This window comes from Rana temporaria, chromosome 13, assembly GCF_905171775.1.
Source record: "Rana temporaria chromosome 13, aRanTem1.1, whole genome shotgun sequence".
Lineage (NCBI taxonomy): Eukaryota > Metazoa > Chordata > Amphibia > Anura > Ranidae > Rana > Rana temporaria.
Window position 1 is genome coordinate 68,107,344 of NC_053501.1, and position 22,676 is coordinate 68,130,019.

General features: G+C 41.9%; 2 protein-coding genes across 3 annotated transcripts in view; one reads left to right on the forward strand and one right to left on the reverse strand.

The window, feature by feature from the left end:
* The window catches only part of LOC120920984 (rhodopsin, GQ-coupled-like), a 36,932-nt gene extending 27,756 nt beyond the window's left edge, over nucleotides 1-9,176 (reverse strand). Inside the window, exon 1 of the mRNA XM_040333502.1 lies at nucleotides 8,564-9,176. The gene's annotated coding sequence lies outside the window, so the exon portion shown is untranslated. The remainder of the gene's footprint in view (nucleotides 1-8,563) is intronic.
* SEC23A (SEC23 homolog A, COPII coat complex component) overlaps nucleotides 1-22,676 on the forward strand; it is a 153,175-nt gene that overhangs the window by 96,434 nt on the left and 34,065 nt on the right. For both annotated transcript variants that reach the window (XM_040333500.1, XM_040333501.1), the window contains one exon: nucleotides 11,797-11,903. In XM_040333500.1, coding sequence (XP_040189434.1) covers nucleotides 11,797-11,903 — 107 coding nt within the window. The remainder of the gene's footprint in view (nucleotides 1-11,796; nucleotides 11,904-22,676) is intronic.

The following is a 22,676-nucleotide window of genomic DNA, read 5'->3' on the forward strand; positions in this document are numbered from 1 at the left end:
ACGCGGCATTAGCCCTCACTTACAAAAAGATCAGCTATCTGTGCCCAGTCTGTACCCAGTGAGTCTTTCCAGTTTTATCGATCTTATCTGCCTCTCTTCTCAATTTGATTAATCCCTTAGACAAACGATGCTTCTCAAGCTTTACTGTCGGGTAGAAAGATGTCCACTATCTTGGCTCTGGCCTTTACAAATCAGATTTTAGTTTTCAGAGCCAATTTTCCCTGTGAATGTACTCCCCGATCTTTAAACTACTTTGGAATCCATTTCACTTCTTTGTGTTCCTTGCATGTAACAGATTAATGCAATCAAAATGGTCCTACATAAAGTAACAGTTCTACCTATAACTGTATTCTTGATACCTATATTACCAAAACAAACGCAGAAATCAGGTGCAGATTGGGCATCCATTATTCAAATAATCACCTATTACTATAAAATACTCCCTGTAGGTTCTCCTAGATACACCCCCCTATAGATAAAAAAAATGATTCTCTAATGTGGGAATTACTTTAGGTCAACCCATTTCTTTTTCCATTAATGAAATGTTTCAGATTTGTGACGAAGTCCATATTTCATAGTAATCTGATTTCTCCCCATGTTCTTGAGTATGTGATAAATGCATGCACCAGAAACCTTCTGCAGCACTATTTTTTAGACTAATCAAAGACATTTTGTCTTTCACCAGTTCTGAAAAACTGCCTGAATAATCCCAACACTTCTGGGTTGATCCAATATAACCACTATGCACTAGTGATAGGATTTAAAGGACACACACCAGCTACTGTAGTCAAGTCCTCAAACTTAGTGCTCAAAAATATTAATTATCACATATGCAGCACTAAAATGTGCCTTATTCATTAACCAATAAATATCATACAACTTGAATATTAAAGTGTTTGTGCATTAATAACCTTACTTCCAGGTGTACCCACTTCACTCCCAAAAGTGACGTGGGTACCCCCAGAAGTAATGTCTGAATAGAAAGCCACTCGCACAGGCAGTCTGTGGAGTTGGCAAAAATCCACAGTGGACATTGCTGTATGTGATATTTACGGGGAGGTTTTAATAAAAAGATAAAAGGGTTTTACACTAGTCGACTAGTGACTGGGAAAAAACCATGGGAATCAATCTCACCTTCACTGAGATCCCTTCATTGGTTGCCAGTAAAAGACAGAATCACTTTCAAGGCACTCTGCCTAACGCATAAGTGTATTCAAGGCAACGCCCCCCAATATCTATGCGAAAAAATAAAAGTCCATAACCCCAATTGCATTCTGCGATCCACCAATCAAAACCTCCTCCAGATACCCAAAGCCAGATACAAGTCCAAAGGAGATCGAAGATTTGCAGTCCAAAGACCCCGCCTGTGGAATGCACTACCAACCACCATCCGACTGGAGTTGGACCACTTGGCCTTCAGGAGAAAGATTAAAACCCATCTCTTCTGAGGTCAAGGGGTTCCTTACCCAGAGGCAATTTTAGTTTGCATGTGTTGCGCTTTACAAGTCTCTCTCTCTCTCTCTCACACACAATAGAGTCCTTTCTTGTTCTTTCATTGGGACTCTCTGTGAACTGAGATATATTGGTCAAGTAGTGGATGTGGTCCTGGCTGGAGAGTGGAAGTGGTTCTGGAAGATTCTATCCCCTTGGAAAACATAAGCGCTTAAAGCGGCTCTTCAGTAATTTTTTTCAACTTTCCATCTATTAAATCTTCTACACTAGTTTCATCTTTGCATAGTAAAACATATTTTTTTTCTGCCAGTTAATACCTTATACAGCCCACTTCCTCTTTCTTGTCTGGTCATTACTCTAGGCTTATGACATGCTTTTGCACAGCTCTCTCTTTCACTCTCGTGGGAGTTTGCCAGGAAAAGAGGGGGATGAGCCATAAGGGGGCTAATGAGAGTTGCAGAGCAGGAGGTGTGCCCCTGTGTGTGTAAATCCAGGAAGTGAACAGACAGCAGCTTCAGCTGCCCACAGTTAAAATGGATGCAGCCAGACTTGGTGGAGGGAGATTTCTGCAGCATATGTATAATATACAATATGCAAAGTGGTTGAGGGAGGCTTCAATGGCAAGGCTGTTTCTATTACAAATTATGTGAGCAGACTGCTGTTCCTCTTTTATAGACCAACTGTATATTAGGTAGTTGTGGTGATCAAGTGAGTTCTCTGGTGTGATAGTAGAGGATCACTGATGATAAACACAGGAGTCAATAAAAGAATGGAATATTTCTGGAGGATATCTGCACAGCACAGAGCACTTTTAAAATAGCACGTTATTAATGCACAGACACTTTAATAGGTAATGTGGTATGATTTTTTTTTATTGGTTAATGGATAAGGCTCTTTTTAGCGCTGAATATGTGACAATCAATACTTCTGGGGTGATATTGCGTATATATCCAGTCCCTGACTGTCGTATCTTTTATAGCTTGCATTTTTCAGCCAACCCTGAAAGGGATTTCTATTCCTGAATAATTATAAAAAAGTAAAAAGCAACATGGCTTAGTGCCATCAATGTTCTAAAATGTATTAAGTATGGAATCGCTGTTCTAGTACTTTGCATCAGTGTGCATACTTTGGCTGCCCTCCAAATGACTACTTTCTTGTCAATAGTCTGTTTTAATCCACTGTTTTGTACACTTAATTATACAGAGGGATCCCCATGTGGTGCTTTTGCATTATCAGGTTGATACGTTAAATACACCTACCAGATTACTCTTTCTCCTCCTGGTAGCTAAATACATTGCCAATCCCTGGAGGCCAAAGTCTTGTCTGTGTTTGTTTTTTATTTTTTTTTATTTTTTTTAGCATATATCTAAAGCCAAAACATGTTTTTTTTTTTTTTGTTGTTTGTTTTTTGCTTTTGGATTGACCCTCTTTGATATTTTTTTGGTCTATTCTTGTAACAGTGAAAACTAAATAGAAAATGTGTTCTAATTTTTACTACCAGTAACCATGGTTATACGGACATATAGAGAACATGAAGCTCCTCCAGCAGGGGCGCAGACATCTATAAAAACGGACATTCTTAATCTTTCATTACGTTATACAAAAGGGGAAAATTTAGCTATGGATACATTTTGGGTCTATTTATAAATGTTTTTACACAAAATTGATCTTAGAATCAAAAATTTTTTGATTTGATTCAGTTGCATAAATCCTGGGTGAAAGTTGTGTGAATCCTGCATTGTGCCACTTACCCAAACTGCATGTACTGGTAAACATTAGCTACCAGGAGTTTTGTGGATTGTGGTGACTAGGGTTGTCCCGATACCGAGCATTTGTGCAATTACTTGTACTCGCACAAATGCTCCCGATGCCTGATCCGATACCCGTAAGTCGGCGGACAGAGATAGGGCGGAGCCAGTGGGGTAGCGTGGACGGCGCTGGGTGCATAAATTTAGGGGGACGCCAGGCAGTGTGTGTCACTACCGGATCCATCCCCCTAATGTTCCTGTGTCCCTGCGCCCTGTGAATGGTCATGTACGGTGGCAGGGCTATCCGTGATCACGGCGGGCTGGCCTATCCACGATCACGGCGGGACTGGTCCCGCCTCCTTCTAGCCTACCTATATGCTATTTCCCATCCTCCAGGCTCCCCCCTCCTCTGGACACACCTCCTCCAGGCTGATGGAACACACAAGCTGCAGGTGAGACTGTCAGCCAGAGAGAGAGGTTAGAGTAGTTTAGACAAGTGGTCAGTAGTGCCCCCCCTGTCAGTGCCATCCATCCGTCAGTGCCCCCCTGTCAGTGCCATCCATCCGTCAGTGCCATCCATCCATCAGTGCCCCCTGTCAGTGCCATCCACCCGACAGTGCCCCCTGTCAGTGCCATCCATCCGTCAGTGCCCCCCTGTCAGTGCCATCCATCCGTCAGTGCCCCCTGTCATGCCCATTATTAAAATTGTCACATGACATTAAAAAAAGTATCGGTATCGGCGAGTACTTGAAAAAAGTGGTATCGGGACAACCCTAGCGGTGACCATACCTCACTTTGTGAGTGGGCTGTGCGGGTTAAGCATCAGGAGCCACCTCTTTACTAGGCCTCTGTCACCATAAAACGTTGTGGTTGCATGCTTCACTCTTTACACGGAGGGATTCACTGCAGTTATGATGGGCTTGACAGAGGTCAAGAAGAGTCCCTTTTCTTACTCCCAGGCAATATCCTCTAAAGCTAGACCCAAGTCTGGCACCCAGTCAGTCTACAAGTCCTGGACTTTCAACTTCCACCAAGCCTTAGATAAATCCTCTTTAGCAATAAGGTGTACCTCCACGTACCAAAGTGAGGGGACGTTTTTTAGCCTTTGCAAACACCTGGACATCCTGCATCTTAGATGCCTGATTGTGGGAGGTGATTTTCATGGGCTTCAAACTTGAATTTGTCTCCAAGGCCCCTCCTTGGTTCCTTTTTCCAGCCTGTCTGTGTCGCCACTCAGAATAATAGATCTTCTTATTGCTCTGGCAATTCTTTTGAAGCAGGGAGTTAAAAGGGGGCATTTTGCTCTGACGTCTGTGAAGTCCTTCCTTCAAGTCTTCTGGAAGATCCCCTTGACAATTGCCAGCCTATCTCCTGTGCCAGCTTGTTGTTGCAGGGAAATTGAATGTCAGAGTAATATCGTCTCCTAATGAATATTCTGGAACTTTGGCTGATTTGTTTGTCCCAGCAACACTGGACCTCCCATTTGAAGGGTCATTCCATCTGGATTCAGTAAGACAATGCCACAACCATGATCTACATCAACCATTGGGAAGCAACCAGAAGTGTCAATGCAGTGCGTATAGCGAACCTTGGCCTGGGCAAATTCATGTTCCAGCCCTGTGAGCCATATGCAGTCAGATTTAAGTTCACCAAGAGACCAATGTAACTGTTATTAGCACTTTACAAAACATAAGCCTGAAATAGTGAAACTTAAAGCCTCATTTCAGGACTTTGCCTCTGCAGTCATGTGACGCTGCACCCCTCAAGGGGTCTCCTGTTCTGTTTACTTCCTGCTTGGGTCCTTCATGTCAGTTCCTGCATGAGTTGAACACTTCCTGTTAGATATCCAGCAGGGGGTTCTCTCAGGATCCAGGAGAGGATGATGTCACAGTGTAACACTTGGAGACCAGCTATATTGGGCTCTATTTGCACCACTGGATTCACAGTCCGCCCCCCCCCCCCCAAGCTAGCAGTGATGAGGGACCTGGAGAAGGGTACTTGGGTAAGCATATCTGGCTTCACATGATAAGGGGAACAATGTCTAGTGGGATAGGTTAGCCAAAAATTGGGTTTTAACACAAAGCCTTGTGCATTTCCAAAAAAGGTTCAGTCAGTCCATGTTACAGATCACTACAGCCTGAGGATATCATTGCCCAGATGTCACAAGAATATCTTGCTGGCACTACAGAAGTGTCCTAAACATTCGTTCCCCGGTTATTAGATTTGCCATTTTGAATGTATTGTCCTCATATATTTCTAGCCTCAGGTGCTACAATAAGCAACTGGATAGTTCTAATTTCTGTGAGGATTAGAGAAAGATTTATGTTTTCATATATACAGGTTTTTTTCTTAAACGTTCTTAGATGACATTGAAGGAATAGATATATATTTTTTTTATTAGGTTTAATTTGTATAGGCTTTTCTTAGTAAAAGTTGTCCGCGGTATAATTGTTAGTATGCCATGACTAAACCCTTACAGAGCTATATCCATGCAGGGGAGTCCCTGGTAAAACAACTGACATAGTATATAAACAGTCAGTCATGTGTGACCCTCTTATATACCAAGTATGTAAAATAAAGTGTCACAGCAGCCTCGTCAGTCCTCATCCTTGAGGCACACACTGTTTCTTGCACACAGAAAAATAGTGTTCACAACTTTTGGTCCGACTTGCATTGAGTTCTGTCAAAGAAATTGCATGCAAGTCATGCCAAAGTCAAGCTGGGGTCCAACTTTAAAGTCACAAGCAGTGTGAACCTGGGCTGAGTGAACATTTCACAGCAGTATGAGATTAGGCGGAGAAAGGATGAGTCTTGGGCACAGAGCATGCCATGGTCAAGCTGTTTTTAAGTTACAGGCAGAGCTTGGGGGGGCGAGCAGGAGTGTCAGGACACTCTCTACTTTGCAGATAGAGAAAGGAGCTGTGTGTTAGTGGGTGTCCTGACACTCCTGCTCGCCCCCTCAAGAGGCTTTCTCCACACCAGGAAGAAAGCCTCGCATTACGTTGGTGAGTTACAGACAGAAGAACAGGAAGTGAGGATTTCTCAGAAGAAATAAGGACATTTAAAAGCAAAATTGAAGGATGAGGTAAGTGAAGGAGGACTGCACTAAGGTAAAGGAAGCTATTTAGGGGGAAAAAATCCTTTACAACCCCTTTAATGGGTTCATTACGTGAAATCTTATTACATGCTATGCTAAAATCAAGATAGCGATACAGTCAAAAAGTTCAGTCAGATTAGTCAAACGTGATCTGCTCTTTGTAAATTCATTCTTCTTTGGGTCTATCAAGTTCGCCAGTAGAAACAGTATGATCCTTTTATATTGTCTTTGTTCATGTTGCTTATTACTTGGCAGACTGAACAAAAGCAATTGTTTAAACAGATTGCTCCATCCAGGCCTCTCAACACAAGTGCTGTAACCACTTATATGTTGTGATTCCATACTATGGTTTCCTCCTGTAATTGATGAACCTAAAACTGTTTTGTATCCTTTCTCCTGTTTCTGTGCTTTAGCAACAGTGCTAATATGTTTGGCCTCTCTTTGTTTTTATTAGGTATGCTTTCTGCTTCATTGTAACTCCTGAATGCTCATATGTTTTCCTCCTTTACTACTCTACTTACCTCTGTAGTGAACCATATAGTTTTTTTCTTATGTCTGACATACAATCTAATTCAGGGCTCAAAATTTCAAGTCCTGAGCTACTAGCCAGGCGGTTGTAAACTTCAGTCGTTTTCTTGTACCTAAATAAGGCTTACCTATAGGTACTGTAAATATTACCTAAACGTAAATTATCTCATGAAATGACACTGTTAAATATTTTATAAATAAGTTACAAAAGTAAACATTAACAACAACTTTATCAGTGCCCATCGGTGCTGACCCATCAGTGCAGCCTCATCAGTACCCATTAATACAGCCTATCCATGCCCATTATGCTCAGCCTCATCAGTGCCCATCAATGCCACCTAATCAGTGCCTATCAGCGCAGCTCGGGGATCACAGGGAGGAGAGCTGGCCAGATCACACAGAGAGGATCTCCCGCAGTGACAGCTTGTATCTGAAGCGCCGGCCGCTTTCAAATTCCAGCCTCCTGGACCAGTCTTCTATGATGGACGTCGCACTACTTCAATTTCCTACCATTGGACCACTGTGCTGTTTATCATAGGAGGCGGGACTTTGTTTGACAGCAGCCGACATTTCGGATCCAAGCTGTGTCACAGAAGGCGTTCCCCTCTCTGTGTGATCCGGCCAGTTCTCCTTTCCTCTCCCCTCCCCCACAGTTTTCTGGCCGATTGATGGGAGGAGAATCGGCTCCCATTCAACCTCTTCTCCCCCAATGAGGCGCCCTCCGCTTATTTCCAATCGCTAAATGCAAGCAGGCGAGTGGAAATTGTAAGGGCTGATCTAGTTGCCTCCTGGATGGTACGCTGCACTACAACATTTGTAATCCAAAACTTTTGTAATTGTATATCATTTTTCATTTTTTTCTCTAATATTAAACCAAAGCCGGGTTCAAAATCAGGAAGACATGTGACAGAAGGTTTCAAATAGTTAATTTTGTTTTTTTTAATTGGTTTTATACTATTTTTGACATACATTGAGACTCTGCCTCCCCTCTTTCGTATTCTATCTTCCCTGTATAGTTTGTACTCTGGTATAGTTATTTCCAGGTTATACATGGTACATTTTGAGACCGTGTTATTCCTGTGATTGTATTGGGAAAATCCGGTGAACATTCCAAACAAAATACTTATTTACTGGTCTAATAAATTTACTCTTTTGCAAACTCGACTCTCTAAACTGCATGGAGAGTTTATATTTAGATCTGGTTCTGCAATCTCTGACCTATGTCATTAAAATAAAGGCTGAAATATTCAATTTTAAATACTTTTTGCATCCTGAAGCAATCTGTTGGTAGCTGACAGGGTTTAGTGATACTCCCAACACTAAAATCTCTCGTACTGATCCTTTCCTTTAATCTCTAATCTGCATGATTTCTATTTAACCCTTGTCAATAGAAGGGTCTTTCTTCCAAAAGAATAATCTTCCTGTTACTATTAAATAGAAGAAAAAATGTAATAGTATTTGTCACAGTAGTCCTTTTAAGTGATTTACATTGAGATAACAAAACAGATATTTTAGCCCCAAGGAAATGTGTAGTTATGCACACATGGACATTTAACAGTTATTACTAAAATTCATTGGAGACAGCAAATTCATAAGATCCTGAGCCTGTTGTGCTATCTGTTTGCTACAAATCGTTTTTTTTTCACCAGTGTATTTATCTAGATACCAACAATAGACATAAAAGGGCAAAACTAAGATTAAACAAATGGCATGCTAATGAAAAAAAAAATGGACTTACCGGCCTGCAGGTTTTCCTTGATGATTCAGAAGTTAAATGTAGAATTCTTGAAGGGCCAGCTTATAGGATTCTGCAGGTGTTGGATACCGGCATTGCCTACACTTGGGTGGACAGTTGTATAGAGGACATCTATGGATCAGTAATCATGACATGCAGCATCCTGTTGTATCCAGTGTTTGCTCGCTGACTGAGGCATACAAGTGTCTAAGCCCTAGAGACCGAGACTCAAACTATTCCATCTGCCTGTGCATTTTTTATGGCTGGACATCCTCTCCTCAATTTCCTTCTCGCTCGATTTTCAGGAGCGATGTGTAGTGTAGCAACACAACCAGTGACTGCAATCTCACATGATGTTTTATTACACTGATTATATTTGATGTCTGTCAATTTAATAGTGGCTCAGTTAATTAGTGGAGATGGCGATGTGTTATTCCTGAGAGTAATTTCCATGTCACAGGCGTAACAATTATGTGACCGATGGTAGAGTGAGTGCTGGGAGCAGAGTTTCTATAGAGGTCTTAAAGGACTGAATTGTGGCTTTAGCTAAAAGCCTTAGATTGTAAATGGTTACTTGAAAAGCAGTGGTTTGCTATTAAGAGTCCCTTTTAAGCGAGTCTTCACAATTGTTCCTAACATTGAGCAGTTATAGTATTCCTTTCTCTAAATAGACAAGCTTTTGTTTTCAATCCGGTCACTCCCTTATTGCATTGATCTCATGTGATTCCTATGGCTTACAGATGTTCCCCTACATACAGTTTGTATGTAGGGGAACCTATCAGGCATTATCTTTCTTCAGATTAGTGAAGACAGAATTATTATTAATAATAATAATAATTATTATTAATAATAATAATAATAATAATATGTAGGTACTTATATAGTGCCGTCAGAATGAAGAAAGATGTTTGCCGTAGGTTTATATGTTTGTGTACTACTTTGCATTTTTTACTTTACACATCTACTGATTGCCACATATGATAACAGATATACAATCCCAAACATTTCACGCATTGCAATATTTTCATACTTCCTGCAATTTGATGTAAGTGAGCCGAACAGCCCCCCCCCCCGGTTCGGTTCGCACCAGAACCTGCGAACAGACCAAAAGTTTGTGTGAACTTTAGAACCCCATTAAAGTCTATGGGACTCGAACGTTTGAAATCTAAAGTGCTAATCTTAAAGGCTAATATGCAAGTTATTGTCCTAAAAACTGTTTGGGGACCCGGGTCCCAGGGGACATGTATAAATGCAAAAAAAAGTTTTAAAAACTGCAGTTTTTTCGGGAGTAGTGATTTTAAATGCATTTTTATGCTTCAGAAATGACACTTTGTGCAGGGACATTTCAAAGCACGGGAAACAAGCTCTGCTTTACAGGCATACTTTACACACCCCCTAGGTACGAAATTTAAAGGAATATTTCACTTTTATTGTTTCTCTTTAAGCATTATTAAAATCACTGCTCCCAAAAAAACTGCCTTTTTTAAAACTTTTTTTGCATTTATACATGTCCCCTGGGGCAGGACCCGGGTCCCAAACAATTTTTATGACAATAACTTGCATATAAGTCTTTAAAATTAGCACCTTAGATTTTTCATATAGACTTTTCCAGGGTGTTCTGCGGCTTTTCGAATTTGCCGCGAACACCCCAAATAGTTTGTTGTTCGGAGAACAGGCAATGTTCGAGTCGAACATGAGTTCGACTCGAACTCGAAGCTTATCCCTAGTCATCGGTACAGAACTGGTGGAAACCAGTGGGACCCAGGTACACCAATCTACTCTCTTGCAAGAAGTGGTCTTAATGGAAGAATTGCGGCCAAAAAGCCATACCTTCAACGTGGAAACCAGGCTAATCGACTCAACTTTGCACAAAAATATAGGAACTGTGGTGTGGGAAAATGGCAGTAGGTGCTCTCGACTGATGAGTCAAAATTTGAAATATTTGGCTGCAGCAAGAGGCAGTTTGTAGGCCAAAGGGCTTTAGAGTGGTACAATAATGAATGTCTGTAGGCAACATTGAAGCATGGTGACGTACCAACTTCAAAACTGTGCAACTGTACCTAGAAGAATTGATGCGGTTTTGAAGGGAAAGGGTGATCACATCAAATATTGATTTGATTTGGATTTTTCTTCTGTTCGTTTCCTTTCCATTTTGTTGATACAAATAAACTATTAACACTTCTAATTCTGAAAGCATTCTTAATTTCCAGCATTTTTCACACCTGCTTAAAGTTTTTCACAGTAGTATACATGTAAGTATTGGTAAACTGCAATATGATGTTTTATTTTGGGTTTAATACCACTTTTGATTAAAGTGGTTGTAAAGGCACAAGTTTTTTTTAATCCTAGTGCATTCTATGTATTAAGATATAAAACCTCCTATCTGCTGCAGCCCCCCTAATACTTACCTGAGCCCCATCTAGATCCAGGGATGTTGCAGCAGTGTCTTGGCTGCCTGGGACTCCCCTCATCACTGGCTAAGACAGCAGCACAGCGCCATTGGCTCCCTGTCAAAGTCAGCCAATGAGAAGAGAAATGGGGCGGTGCCGGGCCGTGGCTCCGTGTCTGAATGGAAACACGGAGCTGTGACTCGGATTGAGTGCCCCCATAGCAAGCTGCTTGCTGTCGGGTCACTCAACAGGAGGGAGGGGCCAGGAGCACCAAAGAGGGACCCGAGAAGGGGAGGATCTGGGCTGCTCTGTGCAAAACCATTGCACAGAACTGGTAAGTATGACATCTTTGTTATTTTTAACTAAAAACACAAACAAAAAAATTTACAATCACTTTAAGGTAAAGAAGTTACAGTGAAAGGATCACATTCTATAAAGTGTTCCCTGTGAGGTAAAGCACTCATTTGTGAAGACATAATAATATTGTCAATACTTTATTTTTACAAAATGGTAATAATCAGGAAAGAGATTTGCATTTGCCAATGGGAAAGAAACCCCTTGTTTGACTATTTCTAGTTGGTTGTTCATTTTTGCAGTTTGGTCAATCTAGTAGTGAAAGTGTTATGTGTGAGATGCTCACATTGCCATTTTGGAGGCACATAATGAAGCTGCTGCAGCAGTGTGTTTTCACTCAATATACAATCATGCTGTGCCAATAAGTTCATACCTTCCTCATTAATGTATTCATGTTGAGGTCCCTGGTGTTAAGAAAATGTCAGAAGAATCAAAATGTGGCAATTTGACACAGATGGTTTAATTAATGTTTTCTTCATCTCATTTGTTTAGCACAACGCTCCAATTCCACAAGGGGGACGAGGTGCAATCCAGTTTGTGACAGAGTATCAGCACTCAAGCGGACAAAAGCGAATCCGAGTAACCACAATAGCAAGAAAGTAAGTAACTATAAGATATGTGCGATAGGTCATAAAATGCCGGATTTTCTCATGTGATTTGACCGGTCATAGCATTTCTAGTTGTTATTGATTAGTAGCCTTTTATAGTCTAAGGCTGGGTTCACACTACGGTTTTCCCGTCCGTCAGCCGCATACGATTTCAGTATTGAAAACGTACGGGCCCGGACGGGAAAACGTATAGATAGAGAATGCATTGCAAATCGTATGCACTCAGATGCATCCGGGTGCGTACGATTTGCTGGCAAAACGTTTTTTAAACGTCCGCAAAACCGTGTTCAACCACGGTTTTGCGGTCGTTTTTAAAACAGTATGGCAAACGCATACGTTTTCCTTTAACATTAATGTCAATGGAAAACGCACATGTGTGCGGTTCCATACGTTCCCGTCCGTTTCAGCCGCATACGGTTTTTCATATAAATCGTATGCGGCTGACGGACGGGAAAACCGTAGTGTGAACCCAGCCTAACACAGTTTCTCAACCAGGTTTTTGTGGAACCCTAGGGTTCCTACAGAGGTTGCTAGGGGTTCCTTGAACAATAATCAATTTCTACTGATTAGACGAGTAACCACTGACACTGTAAGAAGGAGATTCTTCCTAATGACCACAAATGTAAGGGGCATTCTTCACACTGACCATGATACTAATGTATTGTGAGCTGGAAAGATAAAAATTCTAAGCAGAGGTTCCTTTTAGGCAAAACATTAATTCAAGGGGTCCTCAATGTTGAGAACGGCTGGTCTAACCCATCATTTATGGGTAGACACTAGTTGGCTGATCCACCCATTGTCAATAGTAAGTTTTTCTCACCTCGGTAATTCTGCTTCTCTAGCCGGTTAAGCCCCGGACCATTATGCAGGTTAAGGACCTTGCCCCTTTTTGCGATTCGGCACTGCGTCGCTTTAACTGACAATTGCGCAGTTGTGCGACGTGGCTCCCAAACAAAATTGGCGTCCTTTTTTTCCCACAAATGGAGCTATTTATTTGGTGGTATTTGATCACCTCTGCGGTTTTTATTTTTTGCGCTATAAACAAAAATGGAGCAATAATTTTGAAAAAAATTCTATATTTTTTACTTTTTTCTATAATAAATATCCCCAAAAAATATATAAACATTTTATTTTTTTCCTTAGTTTAGGCCGATACATATTCTTCTACCTATTCTTGGTAAAAAAAATCGCAATAAGCGTTTATCGATTAGTTTGCGCAAAATTTATAGCGTTTACAAAATAGGGGATAATTTTATGGCATTTTTATTAATATTTTTTTTTTACTACTGCGACATTTTTTCGTGACTGCGAACATTATGACACCTTTGACACATTTTTGGGACCATTGTCATTTTCACAGTGAAAAGTGCTATAAAAATGCACTGCTACTGTGAAAATTACCATGGCAGTGAAGGGATTAACCACTAGGGGGCGCTGTAGGGGTTAAGTGTGACCTCATGTGTGTTTCTTACTGTCGGGGGGCGGGGCTGGACGTGTGACATCAGTGATCGTCGTTCCCTATATCAGGGAACAGACGATCACTGCCACAGAGAAGAATGGGGAAGGTTTGTTTATACTCACCTCTCCCCGTTCTTCAGCTCCTGTGACCCGATCGTGAGACACCCGCGGCGATCAGGTCCGCGGGCTTGGTCTCAGAGCTTCAGACTGGGTCGTGAGCGCTCCCACGGCTGGCCTCTTAAAGAGGACGTATATATACGTCCATGTGCCCAGCCGTGCCATTCTGTCGACGTATATAGTCATGCGGCAGTTCTTGTGTGGCTAGAATCCCTCTCTTAGAGCTGCATCTTCCCCTACTGCGGGGATATGCAATTAGCGGACCTCCAGCTGTTGCAGAACTACAAGTCCCATGAGGCCTAGCAAGACTCTGACAGCCACAAGCATGACACGCAGAGGCATGATGGGACTTGTAGTTTTGCAACAGCTGGAGGTCCACTAATTGCATATCCCTGCGGCTTACTGCATTCTTTGTAAAATGTTTTATAGGAAAATTAAGGCTTGAAAGGCAGGTGTACCTGGAAACTCAGGTAGAGCGAGCGATCTCAGTGACAGAGGCCCAGATAGATGTAAAAATCTGGTTAGTGGTAGCCTGGCATCTCATACCTAAACTTGGTATATCAAATTCAGGTGCTTGCTGGACCTTTAACAAATACTTGAATGGGAGCAAGGCTCAGCCTGCATATATGGGGGTTTGAATAGGCCCAATTTTCATGCATAAACTTTGTTTATTCTGCTAAGGCTGTGTGGCTTACTAAGCACAGTTCATCTTTTTTCAGAAAAATTGGAATTACAGTAAAACATTGGTTTGAGAGCGTTTTGCAAGACAAGCAAAATGTTTTAATACATTTCCAAATTTGCCTTCATATACAAGCGATGTCTTGATTTAAGAGTAGCGTCATGTCACAACTGAGTATAAAAAAGAAGAGAGGAGCCTCTAAGTGTAGCAATATGGTTACATTTAATGAAGGTACAACATTTAGCAACTTATTGCTACACTTATGCCACGTACACACGATCGGTTCATACGATGAAAACGGACCGATGGATTTTTTCATCAGATATCCGATGAAGCTTTCATCAGTCTTGCCTACACACCATAAGTTAAAAATCTGATCGTGTCCAACGCGGTGACGTAAAACACAACGACGTGCAGAGAAAAGTTACGTTTAATGCTTCCGAGCATGTGTCGACTTGATTCTGAGCATGCGTGGATTTTTGACCGATGGATTTCCCCACAGACGATCATTTTTTTCTATCTGTTTTTTAACCATCAGAAAATTTTAAAACGGGTTCTATTTTTTTTTCACCGATGGGGAAAAAAAACGATGGGGCCCACACACGATCGGTTTGTGCGATGAAAACGGTCCATCATGTGTACAGGGCATTAGAGGTTCCTCTCTTCTCTTTTATACCCTGTAAAAAAATGTTTTGATATACAAGTGCTTTGGATTACAAGCATGTTTCTGGAACGAATTATGCTCTCAATCCAAGGTTTTACTGTAAATATTTCAGGTTTGCGTGTTAGGAAAATTCACACTGCTTGCCAGTCTTTATTAGGCTGGACGGAACACACTCCTCTTTTGTCACAGTGATAAGAAATTTGACAATGTGTGTGGCCAGCTTAATACAAGAACTATGAGACAGAATAAGATCAGAAAGCATCAGGGTTTGCTTTTTTCTCCTGTTCTTCCTTCCTGTTTAAAAAGATTAATTTTCTATTCAGATTCTGACCTTTTATGTCTTCTCACCATGACCTGGTGTGAGCAATCTGACCAAGTTGTACAGCATGTCACAACAAGTCCAGACTCAATACATTCCCTGGAGCCATGAACTAATCCTATAATTAATATCAGGAAATGCAGTTTTTCTTGTTGAACATGTAACAGGATGTAAAATATGGCAATTCGGGAATCTATACAGTAATGGGAACAAAAATGTTAAATATAAAGTAATTACACAGCAGGGCCAAATACCCACCAGATCTGTCATTCAACTTGCAAAAAAAAAAAAAAATTTTTGTGACCAACTTTAGGGCTTTAGCTACAAAATGCTCGGGGAGAAAATACTGTATTTATCGGGGTATTACGCGCTCCGGCGTATAGCGCGCACCCCTAATTTTGACCCGTTTTTCCTGTAAACATTTTTTTATTACATTTTACTACTTACAGTTTTGGTGTCTTGCCCGGCGTCCATCGTACGGTCCGGCGTCCGTCTGCGGCCTCAGTGGTGTTCTCCCGGCTTCTCCTGCGCTGTCTTCATGTCGAATCCCCGCTTCCCGCGCTCAGTTTGAAGCCTCCACCGACATATACCGAGCGCAGTACACTCGGGTATATATGGCCAGGCTCGGCTTCTCACGCATAAACGTCACAGAGCGTGACTACGAGTGAAGCCGAGCCTGGCCGAATGTACCCGAGTGTACTGCGCAGGCATTCAAACACGGAGCGGGAAGCGGGTATCGGCGTATATCGCGCACCGACGATTTTGCCCTGATTTTCAGGGCAAAAAAGTGCGCGATATATGCCGATAAATACGGTAAATCAAATATTCTGTATGGTGATGGTTAACATTTCCACTCCAAGTCGCCTAAAGTCAAATGCCCGAAGCTCAAAAAAGTTAAGATCCGGGCAGATTGGTACATTTTTGGTCATCTCTTGTTAAGTAACCAGCAACCCCTGGCTTCTTAACAACGGTGAATTATCCCAGCTGTCAGCAAGGATGGGGCCATCTGTTGTTAAGGAGCTGCCATGCCAGCTCCATAACAACATTGAGTCATCCCTGCTGTTAGTGTGGATCCCCTCTGACAACAGAATGTAAACAAAAGAGCCGGCATTGGGAAAAAAATGGCGTAGGGGTATTCCCCCCCCCCTCCAATCAATAACAGGCCCTGGTCTGGTATGGATTTGAAGGGGGACCCTTTTTATTAAGGTTTTAAGGGGTAAAGCCGTGTACACACGATCGGTTTGTCCGATAAAAACAGACCAATTGACTGTTTTCATCGGACAAACCGATCGTGTGTGGGCCCCATCGTTTTTTTTCCATCGGTGAAAAAAAATAGAACATGTTTTACATTTTTCCTATGGATAAAAAATCGTCTGTGTGGAACTCCATCGGACAAAAATCCATGCATGCTCAGAATCAAGTTGACGCATGCTCTGAAGCATTGAACTTCATTTTTTTCGGCTTGTCGTAGTGTTGTACGTCACCGCGTTTTGGCACGATCAGATTTTTGACTGGTGGTGTGTAGGCAAGACTGATGAAAAGTCAGCTTCATCGGATATCCAACGAAAAATCCATCGGATTAGATTCCATCAGATATCCGAACGTGTGTACAGGGCTTTATTCATTTTTGATTCTTGTTGAAAATTGTAATTTAGGTTGGATATGTTATTGCCATTGCATAGATAACTGATGTGATCTCATGTCAGGAAGTGGAGATTATCATTCTGTAAAATACAATTCAGGCACAGCATGAAAGTTCTGGGGTATATTGGCCATTGCCGAAGATAACTACATTTATTAGCCTGAGAGATAATAGGATAAGAGAGGAAATTTGGACAGAAGTGTTTTTGGCAGGAAAGCATTTGTAAGTGACTGGTGTCGTATACACATAAGCACTTATCATTGTAACTAGATACTATTGTCACAGGCTTCTGCACTATTATTATGGTAATATCTCATTACAGTGTTCTATAGATCATAGTGGAACAAGGCTGTGTAATATCAATCTAAAAATTTAAATCCAAATTTTGTATTTTGTTTAATTGTATGTTGTTACAAGTTTGCATGTTAGTTCTCTAGTTTCTAGTTCTAATCTTTAAAGTGAGAGCTCACTGGTCTGTCGCTACAAAACAAACTTTAGGAATCTCATGTAGGTAGGTTGTTTGGCTAAATTTGGCGAGCTCTTTAATGTCCAGACATCATAGCTGTGGGCCAAAGAGGCCGTATGACTTGCTAATGCAGTGTGGGTGCAGAGAAGAAAACCCAGGGACCGCAAAGAGGTCCTTATTACTGGGACCATCACAGTGATGGGAGTTGTTAATTCATAGATAGTCATTGTATGTTTATTATCTGGAAGATGTTTTCTGCTTTCCAGATATATATGCATCAAAAGTAGTTGGTGAAAAGGAGATGTGTTGTTTTTTTTTTTCGGTTTACATACCGTAGTATAGGTATTCCCCCCCCCCCCCCCCCTGGCTTCCAGGTAGTGAATCCCGTGGGAGTGGGCGTTCCTATTCAGAGACTAAGTGATTGACATACGACAAAAGCTCCCCCCCCCCCCGGGGCATAATGCGCGTCACCAGTTTCCGAAAGAAGCCGAACTACGAGTCGGCTCTATACGGCGCCTGCGCACAGACGTTCGGCTTTTTTCGGAAACTGGTGACGCGCCTTTTGCGCCGGGGGGGAAGCTTTTGTTTTGTCATACGTCAATCACTTAGTCTCTGAATAGGAACGCCCACTCCCACGGCAATCACTACCCGGAAGCCGGGAGGGAAAATACCTCTACTACGGTATGTAAACCGAAAAAAAATAACAAAACAGCTTACTGTACATGTCGGCAGTATGCTGGATTGAATGGTATATACTTGTTTTTAGGGTGAACCTCCGCTTTAAATAAGTTGCCTCCTGTTACTATTACTCCTTTAATACGTAGTGTAACCCCTGCCGTTCCTTTTGCTAGAGGCTGTTGTGATCTGTCGCAGCTCTCGTCTCTGAGACCAAAAAGTGCGTGATCACAAGACTGCTAATCGCTCAGTTCTCGGTCATCACTGATCGTAGAGCGATGACTCTGCTTTGCCCATCCAGAGCTCACTGGAGAGAGCAGGAATGGCTGGCTCAGGCTCTCAGTGGCGCTCTGAGAGATTGAGCCAGCTGCCAATCGGGCATCTGGATGGATCTCAACATTACAACATTATTGTCGGAATCTCTGCAGAGCCTGGACCAGCTCTGTGATGTCAGCAGACTTTAGCCCCCACTGATGGCTGAATCTGGGTCGCAGAAATAAGTGCATTCCTGTGACCCAGAAGAGAAGTATGGACAAAAAAGCTTTGCCCGTATTTCTCTTTTTAAAAATGTCAGCCAAGGCTTCTGAAGCTAAAGTACATTTTTACACATTCTTTAACCACTTCAATACTGGGCATTTTCACCCCCTTCCTGCCCAGGCCAATTTTCAGCTTTCAGCACTGTTGCGCTTTGAATGACAATTGCGCGGTCGTGCGACGTGGCTCCCAAACAAAATTGAAGTCCTTTTTTTCCCACAGATAGAGCTCTCTTTTGGTGGTATTTGATCATCCCTGCGTTTTTTTTTTGCGCTATAAACAAAAAAAGACTGCCAATTTTGAAAAAAACACAATATTTTTTACTTTTTGCTATAAGTATCCCATTTATTTATTTATTTATTTATTTATTTTCAGTTTAGGTCGATATGTATTCTACATATTTTTGGTAAAAAAATCGCAATAAGCGTATAGTGATTGGTTTGCGCAAAAGTTATAGCGCCTACAAAATAGGGGATAGATTTATGATTTTTTTACTAGTAATGGCGGTTATCTGAGATTTTTGTCAGGACTGCGATATTGTGGCGGACAGATCGGACACTTTTGACACTATTTTGGGACCATTCACATTTATACAGCGAACAGTGCTATAAATATGCACTGATTGCTGTATAAATGTGACTGTCAGGGAAGGGGTTAACACTAGGGGCAATCAAGGGGTTAAATGTGTTCCCTAGGGAGTGATTCTAACTGTGGGGGGAGGGTACTGATTGGGGGAGGTGACCGATCGGTGTGCCTATGTACAAGGGACACACCATCGGTCTCCTCTTCCTGACAGGACGTGGATCTTAGACGCACACAGAGATCCACGTCCCTGGCTCTGTAACTGCCGATCGCGGGTACCTGGCGGACATCGCAGCTGCCAGGCACGCGCATCGGCACCCGAGTGACGCGGCGCCCCGAGGACATATGTCAGCCACCCAGGATGGCAGGGCCACCTTTGGGTCGTCCTTTTACTATAGGCGGCATGGGAAGTGGTAAAAACTGTTTTTTCAAAGACATTTTAGACTTCGAGGCTAATGCTACTTTTACTTTGCAGCGCTTTCCCAGGGCTAACCCCGTAAACCACTTTTTTAGTGCCTTTTTAAACTTCGACTCTCATTGACATGCAATGCATTTAGATTTTTATTTTAGTCATTTTAAAAACCTAGCAAAAATGATGCATGCACTCATTTTTAGCAATCCACAGCACACCACAACGCATGGTAGTGCAGTCACATGCATGGTGATGAGATTCTGTCAATCCTGTATTCAATCTGGCACATACAGTGGATATAAAAAGTCTACACACCCGTTAAAATGTCAGGTTTCTGTGATGTAAAAAAATGAAACACAGATAAATCATTTCAGAACTTTTTCAACCTATAAACTGTTGGCAACTAGTTGAACAACAAACTGAAAGCTTTTAAGTGGAGGGAAGCAAAATTAAAATTTAAATAAAATAAAATAATATGGTTCCATAAGTGTGCACACCCTTAAGCCTCGTACACACGCTCGGTTTACTCAGCAAGACTGCTGGCAGAGCTTTCTTGCCGAGTAAACCGAGCGTGTGTACGAGGCTTTCAGATGTCTAAAATCTCGACGAGAAAAATAGAGAAACCCGAGAGTGTCTATACTTAACTGTCGCCGTGGAAACCCGCGCATGCTCGAAATGACTTTGACGCATGCGCAGTAGCTTCCTACGCAATAGGTAGGGTGCAGCAAGATGGCGGCGATGGCATTGAATGTGTCGAGCGCATGCTCGTCGTAAGCAATGACGTCACCACGTTCTTGCCATTCAAAAGAATCACGGTTCTTTTGAATGGAGTGTCTGTACACTCGGGCGGCAAGAGATTATTGCCAAGAATCTCGTCAGGAAAAACAACGTTTTTTTTTTCCTGACGAGATTCTGGCCCGTGTGTACAGGGCTTTAAACTAATACTTTGTTGAAGCACCTTTTCATTTTTTTACAGCACTCAATCTTTTTGGGTATGAGTCTATTAGCATAGTACATCTTGACTTGGCAATGTTTGCCCACTCTTCTTTGCAAAAACACTCCAAATCTGACTGATTGCAAGAGCATCTCCTGTGCACAGCCCACTTCAGATCACCCCACAGATTTCCAATCTGATCCAGGTCTGGGCCATTCCAAAACTTTTTTTTTTATTTAATTCTCTTTATTAATTTTCTTCATCTTTTAAAAAACAGGTTACGTTCATATTAATCCTTATAATTAAAATGTCTTATTTCACATATATCATAACCTTTTCACTTTCCCCTACTGATTCTATTTTCTTTCCACCCTCCACCCTCCTCCCTCCCTTCACCATCCTCCCTCCCTTCACCATCCGGGTTCATTTCACATGGGATTTCCAATCTTTTCCAACCAAGGTTTCCACATTTTATCAAATTCCCTGACATTCCAAATTTTTAATCTTCTTCTGGTGAAGCCATTCCTTTGTTGATTTAGATGTAGGCTTTGGGCCATTGTCATGCTGAAAGATAAAGTTCCTCCTCTTCATGTTCAACTTTCTAGCAGAAGCCCGAAGGATTTGTGCCAATATTGACTGGCATTTGGAACTGTTCATAATTCCCTCTACCTTGACTAAGGCCCCATGTTCCAGCTGAAGAAAAACCGCCCCAAAGCATGATGCTGCCACCACCATGCTTCACTGTGGTGATGTGCAGTGTTGTTTTTGCTTTTAGAATTATGGCCAAAAAGTTCAACCTTGGTTTCATCAGACCAGAACATATTTTCCCACATGCATTTGGGAGACTTCAGATGTGTTTTTGCAACATTTACCTGGGCTTTTTTAATAAGAAAGGGCTTCCGTCTTGCCACTCTACCCCATAGCCCAGACATATGAAGAATACGGGAGATTGTGGTCACATGTACCACACAGCCAGTACTTGCCAGATATTGCTGCAGCTCATTTAACCCTTTGCCGCCAGGTTCGTACATCGTATAGACCTAACAGCAAGGGGTATTTCACACAATCTGGTGGCTACAGCCACAGGGATAGTGTGAGAAACTGACAGGAAGCCTTCTGCCTGTCAGGTGAGAGTATTCGGATGACGCCTCTGCCACCTGATCGCTCTCACACACTCCCAGTACCAGCGCACCCCCCGCCATGCCTACCGGTTGCCCATCTGCGGGGTCGGGACTGTCCTGGTGGTGGCTGGAGGGGAACGAGAAAAGTGGACACACGTCCATTCTCCTCTCCTTCTTTGTGTGACCCAGAAAGCGACGTCTCGCTCACCCGGGAAATAATGTTTTGAAATGCGATCTGTATTGCAAAACATTTAGTGGAGCACAGGGGAGACATGCAGGGTCTTTTTCAGACCTTTTTACCTATAGGGGGCTACTGAAGCGTCTCCTATAGGAAATATAGCATACTGAAGCTTGACAGCATTTCACAGGGCGCACAAAAATTTAAGGTTTGGCATGTTGGGTATCTATTTGCTTGGTGCAACCTTGTCTTTTATATCTTACTAAAAATGTTTGTAATTTATTGCGTTTGCTTGCCCTGAAATTCTCGTTGGTGTGTTTTTTACAGAAATTTTGCATTTCCTAGACCTTTGCGGTAATATCATGTGACATAGAAAATTGGAAGTACCACTATTTTATTCTCTAGGGTGTCTGCTTTCAGAAAATATATAACGTTTGAGGGTTTTGTGTAATTTTCAGGCCTAAAATGATTTTGCAAACATTTGTGCAAAAATTGCACATACGGCTCTGGCAGCGAAAGGGTTCATGTTGCTGAAGGGCTCCTGGTAGCCTCCCAAACCAGTTTTCTTCTTGTCTTTTCATCAATTTTGGAGGGGAGTCTAGTTCTTGGTAATGTCACTGTTGTGCCATATTTTCTCCACTTGATGACTGTCTTCACTGCGTTCCATGGTATATCTAATGCTTTGGAAATTCTTTTGTACCCTTCTTCTGACTGGTACTGATAATGAGATCCCTCTAATTCTGAACACAACAATATCCCCAGTTATAAGAGGGTGTGCACACTTATGCAACAACATTATTTTTTTATTTTTTTTTCAGTTTGTTCAATTGAGTTGTACAGTTTATAGATCACATTAAAGGTGGAAAAACGATTTCTTTGTCTCATTTTTTTTTCATCACAGAAACCTGACATTTTAACATTACTTTTTATATCCATTGTATGTCATAAGGAATAATGGCCATCTCCAAACCTACCTTGGTGGT